The sequence below is a fragment of the Populus euphratica genome, unplaced genomic scaffold (genome assembly GCF_000495115.2).
Source record: "Populus euphratica unplaced genomic scaffold, PopEup_1.0 scaffold1588.1, whole genome shotgun sequence".
Taxonomy (NCBI): Eukaryota; Viridiplantae; Streptophyta; class Magnoliopsida; order Malpighiales; family Salicaceae; genus Populus; species Populus euphratica.
Window position 1 is genome coordinate 13757 of NW_011501436.1, and position 20761 is coordinate 34517.

Below are 20761 nucleotides of genomic sequence, written 5' to 3' on the forward strand. Positions count from 1 at the left end.
TTAAAATTTATTTAGTTAACAAGATTATGTTAGGATAATTTGTATATAATTTAAATTAAAATTTAAATTAAATAAAGAGTTGGTTTGAAAAATTTTAAGTTTTAACCATTGTAATGATTTTAATATTAACATTAAAAGGTTTTCATTAGTCTAGATTAAAAAAATTAATTCCAAAAGATTCTGACTCCATCCCCAATAATAATAGCGCGGGGAATAAATTAATGAAATACTGGATCACCCCATAAAATCAAAATAAAATTCTTTATTTGAAAATAGAATCAAAGTTGCATTCTGAATCTTTCCCGCAAGGGAATCTTTTTCCCAAGTCAAAAGCAAGATTCTCACAGATTCCAGTCATTTACAATAAAATTTATTGCAGGAGCCTGTACCCGAATTTGCGATGAGCTTTGAAAAAACAAAAAAGATATTTAGCATTTTATATTTTTGAAGAGAAATGTCTAGATTAAAGATTTATCATCTAGTTATTAGTTATTATCAACTTAATTATCATCTAGTATTATGTTATTATGAATCCTAATTAATCGATAAATATTTTATAATATAGAATTGATTACCCTAAAAAAAATATTATCACTTTTAAAATATTTTATTTAAAAAAAATTATATTATTACAAATGGTCTATTGTATTATGCTATTGATGATTGAACTATAATATTTTTTATTCTAATATTAATAAATATTTAATTAAAAATATTTTTAATTTTGATTTTGATAAGTATTATATGAAGAGAATGTATGATTTTTTTAGTTTTGATGTCAATAAATATTGGATTTCAAAATTAATTCTAATTATAATATTAATATACTTAACTCTAATGTTAATGTTAATGAATATCAAAAGTATTTTCAGTTTTTGCATTGTAGAATACAAATATTCAATCATTAGTGAATATGAGGATGATTTTTTCAATTTAAGAATGGGTGGATATTAATCCAAGTGGGTATTTTTAACGTTGGTGTCGTTAATACAAATTGAAAAGATTATTTAGATAAAAAAAAATTATTTTTTTTTGAAAATTTAGGATTTATGTTTTTATTTTCTTAATGTTGAGGGTATTGACTGAGTCCATTTGTCTTAAACATAAGTAACATACATTTGATGTTTTTATTATTTTATAAATTAATTTGAGTATGTTAGTTCAATGGGCCTTTTAATTTAGACCAAATCCTGATATAATTAATAAACTTGTTATTAAGTTAAATATTCATGCAAAGTATTTTTGATTTTTTTATGACAATGCCGAAATATTTAAAACTACTATTTTGGATTTTTATTTTAATGAAGAGCAAAATAAAGGGTTTTTTTTAGAATGCTACTAGTAATTTTTTTATATTCAAATACAGGTGAATATTAGATGATCCGATAGGATCGTAGGAATAAAAAGAAGCAAAATCACTTAACTCTACTTGACTAGAATAAATATATTTACTGCGAGAGGTAAAGACTATTCGAAGTCAAAATACATGCAATTACATGCTCTGATGAGGCCTCACCACCCTTTAGGCTATGCAGCAAAACATCTGACTTGACATGTAGCCAAGTATCATAGAGATATTTATTCATCATTTTCTTCCTGACCATTGCTGTAGTCTGTAGATGTAAAAGAAAGCATTCCATGTCTTTGGAAGCCTTATTTATTTCAGTCTTTTGCTCTCAAATTTGTTTTCTTCTTTCCAATACACAGTGGCTGAGCTTGAAAAGAACGAAAGTTTTTGAAGAGGTTCGAATTTACCGGATGGACTTGAGAGTTAAGCTGAAATCTTAGATAATAGGTTAATCTTCTAGTTCCAATCATCTGAATTATTTTTTTTAGTTAATGTAGTCAATGAATAATACTTGATATCCTTTAAAAGTCATCTTTTATAAATATAAAGATTTTTTTTATATTTAAATAAGTGTCATTTCAGAAAAAATGCAATCATCTTTTAGAAAAGAATTTCAAAAATACATATGCAATAAGAAGGAGAGAAAAAAAATTGACTTTAAAAGATATCGTGATCTCTTTTATAGCTTAAAGAGCTTATCTCTTTTTAAAGAAAATAGGTTAAAATATAAGTAAAACATCTCTGATTTATTAAGATAAAATATCACTAACTTATCAAAAAAAAAATATTTTTAACTTATAGCTTAATCATATAGCCTAAGATTCTTTAGAGTTAAAACGAGCATGGATTCAAATATAGTGAGTCTAGCAACTTGTCAAATTCATTTATATATAGGTTCAATGCTCGACTAAACTTATATATAGTGGGTCTAGTAGCTCATTAAACCTTATATGTTTAGGCTCGGTACTTGGCTAGGCCTAGAGATTGTAAATTTAATAACTTATCAAACTCATATATATTTATCATCAGTGATTGACTGAAGCCAAAAATCTAGCCTATCTTTAGTTACTCTTTTAGAAGAGAGGATCAGGTAAGAACATAAAATGTTGATCCTTATCTTTTTATTCTTGCTACAACACACAGCAGACACGATTAACAACGGGAAGGCGGCTTGGATGACCAAGTAATTAGAAGCTAAAAAATCCCTGATGCTACGCCAACTGCTACTTGTAAGAAAACCAAAAAATCCTGCAGCCAAAAACAAAAACCTTCACAATCAGGCTGTCATTTGATGGAGGACGCTCTCTAGCTTGTCTCTCAATTACTTTCTAAAAGAACTATTGTAGCCTCATCCCCATCACTGGGGCCAATACCTGGATCTAAACCTTAAAGCTCGTCTAATCTTCCAATCGATGTGTTCAGCTTCAGTTCCAGAAGCACTGTTCTACAAGTGCTGTAAAATTAGAAGGATTATCTGAAATCACTAACAAAATATCCAAAACTGCTATATAAAATTTATAGATGATAGTCTCAAGACATAACCAGATTGCTTTATCAAAACGAATAAGATTCTTGCACAATAAATTTATGGAGATTTTTGAACATTATAGGTGTACAAGAGCGCACCATACGGTTACAGGGATGTCTAAATTTGCACATTCTGGGTTGAATGAGATGTCTGAATTTGAACATCATGACATGTCTGTCTTAAAAAATTAATTTTCCAAACCATTTTCACGTTCTCAATTTCTTTGTCTAACGGCCAATTCATTGTAGCTAATCAAGAAAGTTTTATTGCAACACAACAAACTTGGAAATTAAAGAAATAAGTAAGTAGCTACAGTTCGAGGCGGCTTATATCATAGAACGGTCTCTCTTCTACAGAAGGTGGTGATATGCCGATGGAAAACCTTTGTATGGATTGCCTAATGCCACAACATTGCCAGGACGTGAAAATACAACCTGCAGTTTCATACAAGTTAAAACATTAATATGGGAGTAGAGCATCTTTAAATTTTATATATAATATTGATTCTAATGTTGTATACAAAATAGTCCCTACATCTCCGAAAGCTATTCATGAGCTTTTCGACGGAAAGGGATGAATGCAATTCTGCACTTACCTGGTAATCCCCAAGGGTATACGATTTGAAACCAGCAGCGCAGTAGTCAAAGTAATACTCCCATGTCCTGATGAACTTTTCATCGAATCCCATGGCAAGAATTTTGCTAAGAAAAAGAATGACAAAAGTTTATTACTGGCATCATACTCTGCAGAGAACAGAAAAATCAAATGATTATATCTACCTCTTGTTTTCCAAGAAATTTTTCCTCCACCTTCTTAACGTATGATAGTAATGACTTCCTATATTTTCCACATGCTCCACGCTGCACAAACAAAACTTGTGTTAGTATATTACAGAATATTCAGACAAACTAAAAGTAAGAACAAAGCTTTAAAGTACCGTGTAACAAAACAAACAACTCATACCAGAGTCTTGATGCAACACCCATGGCTGATGTTATCCTACTTAATGAAGGCAAACATCCACCGGGAAAAATATATTCCTTGATAAAATCAGAACTTCGCCTGTACTCATCATAACGCTCGTCTGCTATTGATATGAACTGAGGAAAAACAAACCATTTTTACTGGTTAGCAATAAGTAGAATGGTAAAGATGATAAGGAGTTATCTAGGCTAAATGTTGAAAATGTAGTAATCAAACACATTTCTCTCAGCACTGCAACTCAGACAATGAGAGGTTCCTTCCCTTTTTCGTCATACCTGTAGAACAAGAAGCCCATCTTCTGCCAATGCTGATTCGCAGCTACTAAAAAAATCCTCCATGTATTCATGACCCACATGCTCTATCATTTCACTAGGAAAATAGATCAAAATTTACGACATCTGTCTGGGTGGGATATGATAGGTATATATTTAGCGAAGACGCATCTTACCAAGATACGATTCTATCGTATTTATAGCCTTTAGGCAATTCACGATAATCACAGAGGAGAAGTTTGATATTATCCTGGTAAAAGAATAGGTTATAAGCTTCAAAATGAAGATATTTGTCTTAAGAAAATCAGTCTGAACAACAATTCAGACACAAGAAGATGCTATATATATCAATTATCATCCCATAGATACCTGCAGACCAGCTTCCTTGACTTTCATTTCTGCATATTTCAGTTGCTCCACAGATAGAGTGAGACCCGTGTATTTGCATCCTGTTTGTTTGACAACTTCAATAGCAAAAGTTCCCCAGCCACAACCAATGTCAAGAATTTCATGCTTCTTATCGATTCTTGCCTATATTGGTTAAAAAAATACATGATAGTATGTATATCAATTAAAATTTGTTAAAAATCTGGTGAAACAGTTAAGAGATTGTATATTACACTCACTTTTTCAATCAGAACAGAGATTTTCCTCAACTGAGCTGTATTCAAGTCTTCATCTTCAGTCTATAATGTAACATCGCATGCAAATAAAATAATCAAAAGTTAAAGCCTTGGCACATAGTGGATGAGATTCCTGTTTTGCATCAAATAAAATAAAATAAAAACATTGGAAGGTTGGGTTTCTGACCTTAAATATTGCAGACGAGTATGCCATTGTTTCTCCCAGGAACAGAGAAAAAACTTCGTTACTCTAGAAGAACGAAATGAAAGGAAGAGATGTAAGCCTAACTGAAAGATCCTTCACTAACATCAGAATTCTGAACATGGCACTAGCTAGTACATGCATTTCCACACAATTTCCACACAATCTATTTCCCCTACAGCGTGGACGTTATTAAACAAAAGAATTAACAAGTTATGATCCCATACCAGGTCATAATGACGAGAGATGTTCCTGCGAGCTTGTGTAAGAGTATTTTGCCTCAGAACATGCTGAAGGAAAAACTTTGCGGAAGCAATACCTGCTGTAAATAACGATGGTGTCCACCAACCCCTATACTTAACCACAGATGAATATTAGATGATCCAATAGGATCAAAGGAATAAAAAGAAGCAAAATCACATACCTTTTCTTATTCGCCTTGGAGATAGATTTGTTTGCATCTCTGTTCGCAATCAGAACCTAAAATATAAATTTTAAGAAAAAATTAATGATGTTAAAACCGAAATGAAAAGCACTATATGTTACAAAAACATGATCTATCTCACCATGAAAAGATCTAGAAGACATTGGTCTTTGTCAGCAAAAGAAAAATCTCCATCAATATAAGCATCTGCAAGGCCTATGTCAGCCCGCGTCGTTACCTGACAACGTTTTCTAATGATTGTAATGAAATGTTGAGAATTTCGTGCATTGCAACAATATTGTTGCTTTTAATCTTAGCTGAGCGAGAAGGAGACCCACAAGCAGAACGTACCTTCCAGTAAAACTGAGGATTGTGAACTTTGAGAACAACTTCTAGAGAACATTTTTTACTAGTTCCCTCGAAGGTGAAAGTTGCACCCCCTTCCTCCTCTACGCTGTGACAGCACAGTCCAAATCAAATGACATTAAATTCGAGTTAGTTCCCTCGAAGGTAAAAAGTATCATTAAAACAGACAAAAAAAAAAACCCAATTGGGTGGTAGACAAATTGGGATTGGACGACCCTCAATTTACTCCTTATATGTATAAGATAAATGAAGGGATAAGATCTATCTAATTAATTAATTAGAATTTTCTTTGTGATAAATGAATTAGTTAGTTGCTTTCATTATATCTTCCAACTAATACTTATCTTAAGAAGGTAATGTTGCAAGCGATGCGGCGTTGTAGTGATTATCTTTATGAATTGAGAAGAGAAAAAAAAGACAAGTAATTCTTGTTTTTTATTAGTAGAAAAGAAAAATAAAAGTTGTCGTCTAATATTTTGATCACTAAAAATTCTAACTGGTCTTAGAGATTGAGCATAAAAACTAATTATATAAAAAAAAAAGTATTGGCACTACTAATATACCTTACATGAGGCAAGCTACATTGTTTAATTATTTGATATAACTAAAGTATTATTGTGTTTTATAATTGTTGATCTATTTAAAGTTTAAGAAAAGACTTCCTTAATAAGAACATTCTTATATTATCAAGTAAAAAAACTTAGTCATTCTAATGTCCAAAATATATATATAAAACAAATACCTTTTTAATATTAAAAATACATCATAAGTTTGTAATCCTAAATACTAAAAGAAAAAAAATAGCTTTTTTTAGTATTTTTGAAATTTAGCACTAGTTCTTATAGCTTTAATAAACTGGTTATTAAAAGCTCAAAACGCATGTTAATACAAAAAAAAAAATTGAATTTTTATTGTATGAAAATACAATATGAATATTTTTTTATATTTTTGATTGACTTGATGGTATGCATGAAAACAATATTTTTTTTTCTATATATATTTTTTTTCAACATTTTCGAGAAAACTAGGTACTTTAATATGGAATTTATATCTTTACAGTATAAAAATACAAATCAATATTAAAAGAAAATGATAGAAAATTCATGAGAAAATCACAAATTTTTTAAAAGGATTTTTGAAATTTTTTGTTGCTTTTTTTGTTTAATATATAATATAATATAATATTATAATTATATAATAAAATATATTGGGATAAGCCCAACCCAGTGATGTAGGCTGAGCTCATCCTAGTTTGGCCAAGATTCAGCCTAAAATAAAATGGACCGAGATTGGCCTAAAATAGGGGTTGGGTTAAATTCAACCCAACATACTCTATTCTAACTCTCCACTGTTCACTAGCAAAATAGTGGAGATAAAGGGAGAAGGAGAGGGGAAAGCTGACATGGCAGTGACTCACGACGACATTATGGTTGTAATGAGGCAAATTTGTGGTGGTTCTAGAAGTAGCAAAGAAGCTGACAGAGAGAAGAAAATGGTGAGAGGTTGAGGAGTTTATCTTTCTCTTCTTTTTTCTTATTTCTCTTTGATTTTGTTCCTTTCTTCTTTCTTTCTTTTTTGTTTCTTCCCTTCCTTTCCTTTCTTTTTTCTTTTTTCTTTGATTTTTTCCTCTCTCTTTTTTTTGCTTTTATTTTGTTTTTTTCTTTTTATTTCTGTGTGGGTTTTTTTTCCCTTTTTGTCGTCCCCCCGCCTTCTAAAGAGGGGGTCTTTATAAGGTGAGGGGTATTTATAAAGGGGGGGAGCGCAGGGCTTGTCCCCTCTGTTTTTTTATTATTATTATAGTGGTAGGCCCTAAGAGGGTGTGGGTTATGTCAGTGTTTCAGACATGTGGAAGGGAAAGACGCTACAATGGATGGAAAGAAAAACTTTATTCCCCTGCTTGCAGTGCATCTAGGGGAAGAAGATGGCAAATAATGTCATCAAAACGACATCGTTTCGTCTATCTTTTTTTTATAATAGTAAATGAAACAGCGTCGTATTATATAAAACACCTTGTTTCATTTTAAAAAATGGTGTTAAAAGGTCTTTGTTTTGAAATTTATCCTCAATATTTGATTTGTTCAATCAAATCCTCAATTGATATTTTAATTTTAAAAATCAATTCAATTGCATCCCTGTCAAATTCAAATGTCAACCCTAAAGTTGACCATCTTTTCACTTTGATCCTTGATTTTCAATTCCCTTAATTGATCAACAAACTTTTAATTTTTTCAATTTAGTCTCTAATCTGATCAATTTTAGCCCATATATTCGCGCACCTTTTCCAGTTTGGTCCTTAGTTTTGAATTTCTCCAATCAAGTCTCTAATTGTCCATCAAACTTTAATATTTGTGCAATTAAACCCTTGATTTGATTAAATTAACTCTTAAAAATTATAATTCGACCCCTAAACTTTAATTTCTTTCCGTTAAAGCCCAAATTGACTTAAAATTTTAATTTTTTTACAATTAAACCCTTAAAAATTCAATTAAACTTTCAAAAAAAATCCAATTGGGTTTTTAAACATCTAATTTTGAATTTCTTTTTTCTAAATTAAATTTTCTCTGCTAACAAAGTTCTCATCAGCTAAAAATATATTATCAAATTTTAATATTTATAATATTTAGTCATTTTCTTGGCGTTCTGGTATCCTCTTCTTACTAATATTTTTTTTCTTCCTACAATTTTTATTATTAGTTTGTATTTTCTCTTTTTCTTTCTTTTTTTGTGTGAGGGCCTCCAAAAATGGATAACAAGAAGTAAGCTTCAACGTTCTCTCTTATTAAATTACTTTGATATGTTTTTTCATAAAAAAAAATTGCTTTGATATTTTAAAAAAAAAAAGATTCTGATATATGATTCCATTCTCTTCTCGACTTCTTTTGTTTTTTCAGTATTATTATATTAGAAACAAGAGCTTTATTTGTGCGTTTTTTATTGCCTTCGAATTCTTATAATGAGCTTGTATTTTTTCTCAATTTAATCAGTACATGCTATCATCTAAATTAAAAAAAAAAAAACTAAAAGTAATGATGATTATTTCATTATATTTCTTCTCCATATAAATGATTTCAATATACATTAGTAATGAGAAAATATATAAATTAAACACCCCCTTAGTTTAATTGGTTTTTCTAATTTCTTGACAATTATATTTATTCATTTTCGAAAAACTTGTAAACTAATATAAAAAAATGATCATTTTCGCTAGTGAACTTACATTAAACGGTCAGAGGAGATATGACTTCCAAGAAATTTATTAACAAAAAGACGAGCCCAAGCTTCTAACCGAGAAGGTGCCATTTGTTTTCCATGGATCAGAGCAGCACCAGTCTCTCCAGAGGAACAATGTGCAGCGGCCATTGATGCTACAAGACTGCGAGAGAATTAAACCTCGAGCTTTATATGATCTACAAATCAACATGATGAATTTCTCTACTCCTCACGATGATCAAGTTCAAGAAGGCTAACGATGCTGTTATATAGGAGCAGCTCGACGGCCAGCTAACAACTTCATGGTTTTGTAGCCAGACGGCCAGCTAAATATCCAGGATTTTCTCTTTTTCATTAATTAAATTATTTATATATAGGGTATTGATTTCTTAATTAAGAGATTCTAATCTAGCACGACTCATGAACTTGTTTATACAATATTATACATCCATGAATTAAGTATTTTAATTCACCATGTCTGCAACATTTTTTGGGTTTCCAGCTAAACATACATAGCTTTCTATACAGGCAGAATTTTATAAAAAGGTCTAGCCACCTTAACACACGTATCAAAGGTAAAGTAAGATCTCTGATGACGATTATTAATTCCAAAAACAAAATCCATGATGGATATTATGGAAGCTGAGCAAAAGAAAATACCTGCATATATATATATATATATAGAAGATCTTTGATTTTTTTTCCTTTCCTTTTTCTTTGGGGAGGATTAGCCAACTCCAAGCGTGTGTATGTGAGCATTTCTATGTTCATTGGATACAAAAAGAAACAAGAACATACATACATACCTGATAATTGCAGCAAAACTTTGGGAATAAAAGCAGCTGGAGAGGTCGATCAAAGAATGGCTAGACAGGTAGATAGACAAGGGTTTTAGCTGCTAGGAATTAATCATTTTCATTGATCTGGTAAAATACGTTATCGACTTGTCGAGTAATAAAGCAAAAACATGTCAGTACATGTTACAGGAGATCAAGATTAAGCTGTACGTCGTTTTTGCCCTCATAGATTGATCAATGCTTCACTTCTATCCTCATAGCCTAAACTTTCCCATTAGCTCCCCTATAGTTTCTAATAAGTTTCAATTTCACTCTTCAACTATTACAGAAAGCTCACTTTTTCATCCTTTTTCTTCTCTCTCCCCTTTTCCCTCTTAAATCTACAAACATGCTATAATCTCTCACATAAACATTCATAAACCTGAAATAAAATCAAGAAACAAAATAAAACGGTGGCTATTTGATGGATAGAAAAAAATACCAAACTTTTGGAAACTATAAAAATATTAGATAGAAGTGTAATATTGATAAATTTACAGGGGCACACATGAAGTTTTTCTTCCAAATTATTATTATTATTATTATTACCATTATTATTACTATTATTATAATCATCAATCACTTCAGCACCGAGCAAGAGCAAGAGCAAGAGCAAAATTCTTTATTTGAAAACCGAATCGAAATTGTATCCTAAATTTGTGCCACGTAGCAAATCTTTTTCCCAAATCAAAAGGCAAGATTCTCGGTCACCTCAAATAATAAAACAATTATAGTTGCCACTTGCCAGGCCAAGCAATAATTCGATCACTGACAACAGAACAGAACAGACAAAGCAATAATTTAAAGCTTCGAATTTGGTGCAAGATTTTATCACCGACAACAAATGATCAACATGACTTGATAAAAAAGTACAGTAAAACAGAGAAATTAATGCTTGGACTGGCTTCCATGTGATGGTGCTGTCTTCCTTCAGAGAGAAGGATCAATATGCTGACGGGAAACCTCTGTATGGATTGCTTAGTGCAGCAACATTTCCAGGACGTGAAAATACAACCTACATTACAGAGGAAATCGAATTTCTTTTTTCAGAAGCTCAAGGACAGGATTTTAATAAAGCCATATGTAATTTCGGACCAATTAAATTAGTACATAAATAATTCACCAGAAAATTACCTATCATTGAATATATTCATGTAAGTTGTTATGTGATATAGATTATCAAGATTTTACTGATCAGGCCTGGATTTTCTAATAGAAGCTAAGCAAGTATTCTTGCTTACCTCCATGATCCAAGACTAAACACACTTTTTTTTCTGCGTATTGATATTTAGAGCATGCATGATATGTTTCAAAGAAGTTTAATGAGAGATTGATTGACACGTATTTACAGAGAGCATTGAGAAGCAATTTTGCAATCTTGAGATGTACCTGATAATTTCCAAGTGTGTGTGTCTTGAAACCAGCTGCACAATAGTCAAAATAATACTCCCATGTTCGAATGAACTTTTCATTGAATCCCAGGGAAAGAATTTCTCTGCCCACCATAAAATAGTCTGTTTAATTCTAAAAATTATAGTTATTCTACAATTAGCCACCATGGTTATCAGTAAAAAGACATTAAAGATCATATTTTTCATAAACTTCCGGTGTCAGATATTGCAAACGTCATAGTTAGATCAACCAAGTAATAGTGAGTGAATTGTGTCAAGCATTATTATGTCAAATATTTTCATTATTCTAAATCCAAGTATTTTCTTTTCTCTGGGGCAAAGTGAATTGTGTCAAGCATTATTCATGAAGATCACTGCCTAGCAGCTAGTTTTAAAATGTAATGTGATCAACAAGGATCTAGCAAGTAATCATGTAATCTCATTGTAGTCAAATAATTTGACATTTGTCATCATGAATCATCAGGCATCCAGTAACAGTCAACCTGGTACTCAAAATAATTGTTGCACATGGTGAAGCTGACCCCACAAGTTACAAAATAATGTGAAAAATTCTGAAGTGATTTTTACCTCTGATTCTCCAAGAAGTTTTTTCTCCAGTATCTAAGTGTTTGATAGTACTGAATTCCGATATTTTCCACGTGCTCCACACTACACAAACACAAATTAAATTCATTTTGCAGAAAAGTAGTTTGAAGAAAGAGCAAAACATCAGCAGCAAAATTCAGCTAAAACTGGTGATGGCCTCTACCAGAGTCTTGATGAAGAGGCCATGGCTGATGTTATCTTGGTTAATGAAGGCAAGCATCCACCAGGAAATATATATTCCTTAATAAAATCTGAACTCTGCCTGTACAAGTCATATCTTTCTTCCGGGATTGATATGAACTACAAAAATATGTTAGAAAACCATTAGCCCCCTTAGGCCTCGGTGTCAACTAAAACATAGAGTAATGTGCATTGGCCAAACTGCTACAGAAACTGGCAATTAAGCACTGATTTATGCCATCAAACCCATTACTTTACAATTGAAATGTGCACAAATATGCAAAACTATTTTTTTCCCATATTTTCATTACCTGTAGGACAAAAAGCCCATTTTCGGCCAATACTGATTCGCAGCAACCAAAAAACTCTTCCATGTATTCGTGGCCAACAGCTTCTATCATTTCACTGGACAAGTGCAAAGAGAAGGGCATCAAAGCAATGGTATTAGTACAACATTCTAAGATCAGAATGTAAAATGGTGGTGAAAGAACTCACCATGATATTATCCTGTCGTATTTGTGGGTCTTGGGCAATTGGCGATAATCACAGAGGTGAAATTTTATACTGTCCTGGTAACATGGTTAACGTTAAAACAAGTTACTTGATTTCAGAAACAACCATGTTCTGCTTTAATACAGAGAAAAAGAAATCCACTGCTACAAAACCCTATCTCCTTGACAGTTAAGTCAGAACAACACTGCCAACTTTATCCTTGCTTGCTATATAATAAGATCTTTAATTATGTTGGACAAGCTTTTTACATCCATTTGCATGTGAAGACTGCAAAATGAAAAAAGTAGGAAAATCTGGGCGATATCAGAATTGCAGAAGTCCTTTTAAATTTCTACTTCATACCTGGAGGCCCGCTTCCTTCACTTTCAATTCTGCATATTTTAGTTGCTCCTCAGATAGAGTGATGCCAGTATATCTACATCCAGTTCGTTGGACAACTTCAATAGCTAAGGTTCCCCAGCCACAACCAATCTCAAGAACTTCATGGTCTTTATTGACTCTAGCCTAGATTGTCAAATGCAAGCACATAAAAGTGGACATTAGTATCAAGCAACCTTGGTCAAGCTGTCCAAGAATAATTAACAGGCTTACCTTTTCGATTAGAAGGGATATTTTTCGAATCTGTGCGGATTTCAAGTCTTCTTCTTCTTTCTTTTAAAACAACACAGGAATATGAATATATCATCAGTTAAACATAGCATGCCAAGGATTATATTGTTTTTTTCATGCATTATTTTAAATGAAATCATCAATATGCAGGGCTTCCAACCTTAAATAGCGCGCAGGAGTATGTCATTGTTTCATCCAAGAACAGAGCAAAAAGTTCATTACTCTGGAGACACAACCAGAAAGGGATGTAAGCTTCTAGTCATAAATCACACTTAATTACTTCTTTCACAACCAAAACAGTTTAAGGCCACAACAAAACTGAACGTGTGGAAAAATAATGAAACCAAGTACCCTCACAACACTTCAATATGGGAAAAAGCTGACGAGGTCACTAATTTAGAATTCTGAAATTGTAGCCCCTGTGAATATTTGTTAGAGTAGAAGCAGCACTGTCTCATCGTTATGATCTGACACAAGATTTAGAAGAGTTCTTACTTTGACAAGATTCAAGATGAACCTTAGAAACTAAAACTTTGGCAATGCTTTCATGTGAATGCTTTGGCAAGTCCATTACTTTACTGGTTCACATATGTAAGATTACATAGAATCTTAGAAGTTATTTGGTAGCTTTTCTCACTCTTGTTTTCAGATATTTCCAAAATGCACTAATGAGATGAGGAATTGACTTTGGTATCTCCATTAAAGGTATAGCAAGAATGACATTGAAAGAAATGTTAGGCCTCCACTCTAAAAGGCTTAAATTTAGCAAGATGTGACAGTTTAAATGGTATGAACTGGAACCATCTGAAAGAAAGGGTTCGGTGTTCAAATCTTTGCACCCTCATCTCCATCTCAAAGATTAAATAATTTTTCCATTGAGCCTTGCAAGCAGCCGTGGCCTATTTTCTTTTCCTTCCATTACACGTAAGAAGACATTAGAGAAAAATCCAAAACGGCATAGAAAGAGATGTTTAAGCATAATGTTAGCCACTCTAAGAAAACTGAATTTTTGGAGTTAGTGCCAGTTCAACCATCCCATACCAGGTCATAATGACGAGAGATATTTCTGCGAACTTGTGTAAGAGTATTTTTCCTTGAAACATGCTGAATGAAAAATTTTGCAGATGCAATACCAGCTGTGAATAATAATGGTGTCCACCAGCCCCTGAGACAAACAGGGGGGGAATACTTGATGAAATAAGATATAAGATTCAATCTCTTTTAATATCATATTCTTGGAGTTACCAGTCACAACACACCTTTTCTTGTTCAACTTGGATGTAGAATTATCAGCATCTCTATTTACAATGAGAATCTGCAATATAAATTATTAGCAAAGAAAATTTTTGGAAGTCCATCCACAAGAGATAGCTTATATCAGTTATCTCACCATGAAAAGGTTTATAAGACCTTCATCTTTGTCAACAAAGGAAAAATCACCATTGATATATGCATCTGCGAGGCCTAAATCGGCCTGTGTCATTATCTGAGAAAATTTTCTTGGGCTCATTAGTTGTAGTGAAAGTTTTCAACTAGGCACTAAATTATTCTAAATTTTAAAATACCTTCTGCTTTTTGTCACGACATTCAGTTAAAACTTTTCCTAATTTTGAACTCAAGGTGGCATGCGACTCACTCAAAAGCAAAACTACATTGGAGTACATACCTTCCAGTAAAACTACGGATTGTGAACCTTCAAAACAGTTTTCAGAGAACATTTTTTAGAAGTTCCCTCAAAGGAGAAAACTGTGCCTCCATCCTCCAGCAAACTGTCAAATCACCATATATTGATTAAAAAAAGAGAGGAAAATCTAGTATGGGCTGTCAATGGCAGTAATATTCGAGACTGAAAACACAAGCTTATTGAAGAAATGAGAATCAAGTTAAACAATTTGGACAGGTAACAAAGATAGTAATGTTGCAACACGAGATTTTGTTCTGAAAAGACAATAGAGGAGCTGAATCTACAGAAAGCCCACATTCTGCATCATCCACCCACGACAGAAGAATAATTACAAAAGGAAATGAACATTCACTAAATGGCTACATGTTTACATGAACCCATTCCCATGAAGTGAAGAAAACACCTCAGCTACTAAACCTCCAATGCTCTTGCAGTCCAGCATCCAAGTGAAAGATGATAACCATTATACAACCTACATGTGGTCTTGGATAAGAAGGGGTGACCTTATGAATATAAAAGAAAGAGCAGACTGTATGCATGTTTTCCTAACAGCAAAATGCTAGAAAGAAAAACATCATAAGAAGGGAATGCAATTATCTTGATAAGTGAACTCACGTTAAACAGCCAGTAGAGATATGATGTCCAAGAAATCTAGTAACAAAAAGGCGCGCCCCAGTTTCTAACATAGAAGGTACCATATGTTTTGGATTCCTCAGAATGTCACAACTTTTTCCAAGCAAACCATGTGCAGCAACCATGCCAGACTGCAAAGTGTAATAGAGAGACAAATAATTTCATTTTCTTGTATCGGCACCAATACAAAGAACTGATATCCCTCACTTGTCCATGGCAGAACACCAACTTCATGATATCATGAAAAGAACACTGGATACTTAATGAATTCATGGAGACAAGAAAACAAGGCCCTGTTTGATTTTCAATTTCAAGTACCAAAAGCATGTTTCAGAAAAGAGAACAACAGTAATTCATAAGCAAGTTTGCATGCTAATTTGTTGCCTGTTGAAGGATACATTTTGAACTCAATTTTTCAAATCATATAAAAAAGAAGGTATTTTCATTGCAAGAGTTGAAGACGACATTTCCACAAAGAGTTCAGAGAACATAGGTTGGTTAACAGAATTTCATAGCAGAAATGTATCAGCGGTCGATTCCTTTGTACTCTAGAACTAGAAAACATTTCAATATTTTATACCTTCCCAACAAAAAGAAATGTGGAAACTGACCAAAAATGCAACAAAGAGAAATTGAATTTTCACTACAAACATAGTGGATCTCTACTTAATTATGTCTACCTTTAGTCGATCTTCATGGAAGCCATAACCTGAAAATGCAACACTGACAGGTCAGTTGATCAAGTATCAAGCTAATCCAGTAATCTAAAATCTGAAAAGTTGCAGTGTCTCTGAAGACTGAACAAAAAAAGAAATGAATTATTAGGGAAACTTCAAAAGAATCTCTCCTTCTAGATCTGGAAAGAAAAAAAAAGGAGTGTAGCAAATAAGTTCATCTCCCCACATCAAATAAAAAACTGGTATTACAAGTTTGCCACAAATTAATGTTAGCAAAGCCACCAGCAGTTGATTGAAGTATTTGCCAGATTATCTAAGGTCATCAATAATTGCTAGAGTCTTCAACCTTCTATCTTATACCGAGACATTATTTCACTTTTCTTATTTTCTTACGAAACACATTTCACTTGCAGCCTACAAGATTACAAAAAAATAACATAGCCCCTTAAAGTTCTATTTTTATCTGGATAGCACCAAGTGAAATCATGTTTTGAATCATGAGTGCATCTGGAAAGAAAAAGTAATGCAGAATATATAAAAATTCATCTGATAGAAGAAGCAAACATTGTATCTGTACTAGTGTCCTTTCTTCTTCACGAGCAAAAGACTTACCCTGGTAGGCTCCACCAAACCAAATTCTCCTCTTGCCTTGAATATGCTCAAGTTCAAGCGAAGCTTTTGTTGCAGCTACAGATGGAACTGGATGACCAGTCGACCACTTGAGTAAGGTATGATCTGGTGCATTATCTGGATTAAGCGTCACAAGAAAAGGTAGACCTGTTTCATCAATATTCTGCAGCATGGGACAACATTTCAAAAAAAGAATTAGATAGTGGGACATTGGGCTAATTTCTTGTTCTTTTCAAATCTGACAGATAAATTCTGAGACCTGAAGCACATTCAGCCAATATGTCAGACAGGCTTTATTCTCTGTACTTCCCAAGAAATTCCAAGCACACCATGCTGCTGAGTTTTGGGGCATAAATTTTTTATCACGGTGAAGGAAGATTTCGCTGCCAATAGAAATTGTGGAATGATTGGAAATCTTGAGCAAGTGAAATAAATGAGTTTACAATTACATCAACTTTTCAACAGTTAGTTTTTGTTAAACTTCAACTACAAAAAGTTAAGAAGTGCTCGTTCATTTATTCTTGAGTCCTGACATTATAAATGAAAAGTGGAAAACAATAAAAATAAATACCTATACATATATTGGAAAGCACCAAGTATTCTCGTCTCATCAAATGTTGCTTGCTCCCCTAATATTCCCAGAGCATCTGGGGCATGGACAGCCATTATGCACCCACTGTACATTTCTAGCGAGCCATCTCTGCAGAGTACTGCACAACCTGCTAAAATACTTCTCATGTTACCATTAGAGTTACTAGAGAAAAGTATTGCTCATCAGTTATTTAGGATTTTTCAGTTCATTTTCCTTCTTTTAACTTTATTTCAAGTTTTTCTTTGCTTCTGCAGAAGTTGTACATACAATGAACTTCTGCTTTTAAAATACCTCACATCATCAAGCATAAATCATCATTTTATGCTAAACAAAATCTGGCGCCTTGAATTTTCCGCTAAATTAATGTTACTGCTTACCCTCATCTGTAGTTGAAACAGCCTGTACCTCACAACCAGTTCGTATTTGGCAACCCCAACTTTCCAGCTTTTCTCTGACCTGATTTTTTGGCACATTGAATGAATATTAAACGTAAGAAGCATGCCATTTCAGCTCAAAACTAAAACCCATTAACTTTAAACGACTACTCAGACACTGCTAAGAAATAATATGATGCACTGTAAAAGCAACAATTGAGCACCTTGTTGACATAAGAACGAGATTGCCGTTTTACTCTGAGCCACGGAGGCCGACCAAAGAGCTGTATAGTATGAAAGAGCATTCAATGAGAAATCCGATACATCTATTTGCCTAGAACTCCAGTAACAGACAAAAACAAAAGGTTTGCTTACGTAGTGCCAAAAGAACTCTGTTCAATGGTGGACATAGAAATGGCTGGATGACAATGATTGCAATTTACTTGAAACAATTCATGCACATATTGGCATCACTTATTGGTTAAATTGATGCATTACACTTCTTTCAGAAAGAACACTTACCTGAAGTAAATGATGATTACGGAAAAATGAGAGTACAGAGAAAGCTGAAAAGTTCATGACTCCTTCTGAAGGGCAGGACCATATAGAACCACAAACAGGAACCTAAGAAAAGCAACGTTATTTATGTCATTAAGTAACTGAACTGATCGAAGGTAGAATCTAATCAGACGGTTGAGAAAATGGGACCGATAAATGTTCTAGAGATCTCACAAGATAAGCCTTCTGAAATAATTCAGAGTAGCCTCCTGACTTGACGAATTGCCCTAAGGTTTCATTCCTATCAACAACTGGGTTATTCTCAAGAACCTCAAGATAACTGCAATAAAAAACAAAAATTAAATTAGGTGCCATTCCCACTGAGAGAACATTAGAATTACCGTGAGGCATTAATCAGTGCCTTAAAAGGCTTGTCTATCCTTGAACAGAGTCAAATTCTCAGGTCAAAACTCATGAAATCACACACTGCCAACTATCTGTATGCCCAAACAACAAAAGTCTAGAAGATCAAAAACCCGATAAGTCCCTGAAAATCAAATGCATGTATGGCGAATGCACATACAACAAATTTTATTGAATGTATGGTGATTGCACATCCTGAATCCTAATTAACAACATGCCTTGTAAGTTTGATGTAAGCAGCTAATTCTCAGCTCCAAAAATAAATACAAGTACCACATGCGGTCTAAGTTTAATGTCTTAAGCACTCTTTATGTGTGTGTGTGTGTGTGTGTGTGTGTGTGTGTGTGTGTGTGTGTGTGTGTGTGTGAAAAGAGAATGGCTCACCTGAGCACATCATCCTTAAACTTGACAATTTCTCGAAGCATTTTCCAAAAGTACGGATTTAACGCATTCTTCTTCTGAGCAAACAAACCTGAAAACCCATTTCTGCTTCCCCATTCATAACCCTTGCCTTGGTCTAAGCTCACTGAGAACGACACATCTGATAACTCCATGTCTATCCCAAGGTTCTCAAAGAACTCCATCATATTTGGACACGTTACCTGTTCGTGATCCCAATATCTTTCCAAGTCAATTAATCCTACTCGCAAGTTTGTGACAAAACCTACAACCTCATTTACACATGACCAATTTGCCAAGCTTTGGTTAGCTAGGACAAATTCACGTCATATATTATTATAATGAGATTCCAATTTATTTATTTATTTTATTATTATAAAAGAGGCTTTAACTCAAGACCTCTCAATGGAAGAAGAAAAACTAATAACAGTTGAGTTATAGCTATTGACAAAGAGATACTGTTATCATGGATACTATTATTTAACAAGATATATTTTCCTATAATTAGAACTCTTGTCTAGCTTAGCTAGCAAGTAAGAACTAAGTTGTATTTGTTTAAGGATAATAAATTTCAAATAAGGCCTAAATTAGAAATAAAAATAAAATATAAAGACTATTTTTTGAGAACTACAAGGATTAAAAATGAAACTTTATTAAGACCTCCATTGTATCATTAAAAGTTCTTACAACCAAACAAAGGAATGTGATGAATCATCTCATTATATTGTCAATTAGAATATACATTTGATCACTAAACATGCCATTAATTTTTCACGATTTAATACATGTACTTTAACCCTATGGTTTTGTTTTATCTAAGCTTTGAATATAGGTTTTTCCTGTAAGAATTTAAAAATGGAAGATTGCGGACCAAGAAAAGGCCAACATGTTTCTTACCATTACAACAATCAATAAAAATCAAGGGGTTAAGTCATAAGTCTTCAAGTATGAAAAAAAGGTTATAATCGTGTTCAAAAGCTAGCGAGTAAAGCACCACTCACTTTAGAAGCTTTCATGATGAAATAAAATTTCAGAGTTTTAGAAGTGTTTTAATATAATTATTATTATAGTTGCTATGTTTTCATTACATGTATGTCCAGAGTTTTCCAACAACCTTGTTAGACACAATTATTATTATTGTAGCCAGACAAGTCAGCCACGAAAAAAAGACTACCCGTTTAGTTGCTGATAGAAAAGATAAAGATAATAAATGTCAAGTTGAGGAGATGAAAAAACAAAAACATAAAATAAATTTGTTTTTGATATGGTTTTACAATAATTATTTATATTTTCACAACAGAAAATAGAAACTCTATCTCCAAAATAATAATTAAGCACTATTTTATTGCATTTAATGCATCCAACAGGGTGGTACCAAGAAAAATAACCTTTCTAATCTTCCATAACTCTATAGATCTCATAACATGTTATCAGAATAAATAAAAAATAGAATAGCGATTATATATATATATATAACTTGAAAGAGTTTCCCTTGAGAACAATTGCGATGCTTCACAGGCGTCCGCGTCACTACTCAATACTCAACGGAAAAGTATAATTCCATTGTGCCTAGAGGCCACGGAAAAGAATGTAACACATTAAAAATATTGTTCTTTGTATTTATCAACCGAATTTCTATTTATCTTTTCAGAAGAAAACAGTTATAGGTAGCTCCATGTAGTCGAACAAGCACTGGAGTGATCTCGAGTTCATGCATATTTTTTAATCATTATTTTCTTTCCTTTTTAACGTGATAAAG

The 20761-nt window shown here is 32.9% G+C and overlaps 1 protein-coding gene and 1 pseudogene across 3 annotated transcripts; both read right to left on the reverse strand.

Moving 5' to 3' along the window:
- Positions 1–3079: 3079 nt before the first annotated feature.
- Positions 3080–10006, reverse strand: LOC105117887 ((S)-coclaurine N-methyltransferase-like). 3 transcript variants are annotated; one of them, XM_011015687.1, is made up of 15 exons: positions 9766–10006; positions 8965–9138; positions 5733–5835; positions 5524–5619; positions 5382–5437; positions 5185–5308; positions 4943–5005; positions 4759–4818; positions 4502–4663; positions 4309–4382; positions 4136–4229; positions 3840–3976; positions 3656–3736; positions 3472–3577; positions 3080–3310 (listed from the first exon to the last, which is right to left on the reverse strand). In XM_011015687.1, the coding sequence occupies exons 2-15, from the start codon at positions 9105–9107 to the stop codon at positions 3227–3229; spliced, it is 1383 nt and encodes a 460-aa protein (XP_011013989.1). In that variant the 5' UTR covers positions 9108–9138; positions 9766–10006; the 3' UTR covers positions 3080–3226. The 3 variants fall into 3 exon arrangements, with proteins under 3 accessions (XP_011013989.1, XP_011013990.1, XP_011013987.1); XM_011015688.1 differs by having other exon boundaries at positions 8965–9120; positions 9764–10006; XM_011015685.1 differs by lacking the exon at positions 9766–10006 and having other exon boundaries at positions 8965–9470.
- A 954-nt stretch (positions 10007–10960) lies between these two features.
- On the reverse strand, positions 10961–19229 carry LOC105117886 (uncharacterized; annotated as a pseudogene).
- Between the last annotated feature and the right edge of the window lie 1532 nt (positions 19230–20761).

Coding starts and splice junctions, on each gene's coding strand:
- LOC105117887 (XM_011015687.1), bottom strand. CDS start 9,107: ATGGCCGCTGCACATTGTTCCTCTGGAGAGACTGGTGCTGCTCTGATC. Junction 5,836..8,964: donor ATCTCCTCTGACCGTTTAAT/GTAAGTTCACTA, acceptor GTGCTGTCACAG/CGTAGAGGAGGAAGGGGGTG. Junction 5,309..5,381: donor TCCAAGGCGAATAAGAAAAG/GTATGTGATTTT, acceptor GGTTAAGTATAG/GGGTTGGTGGACACCATCGT.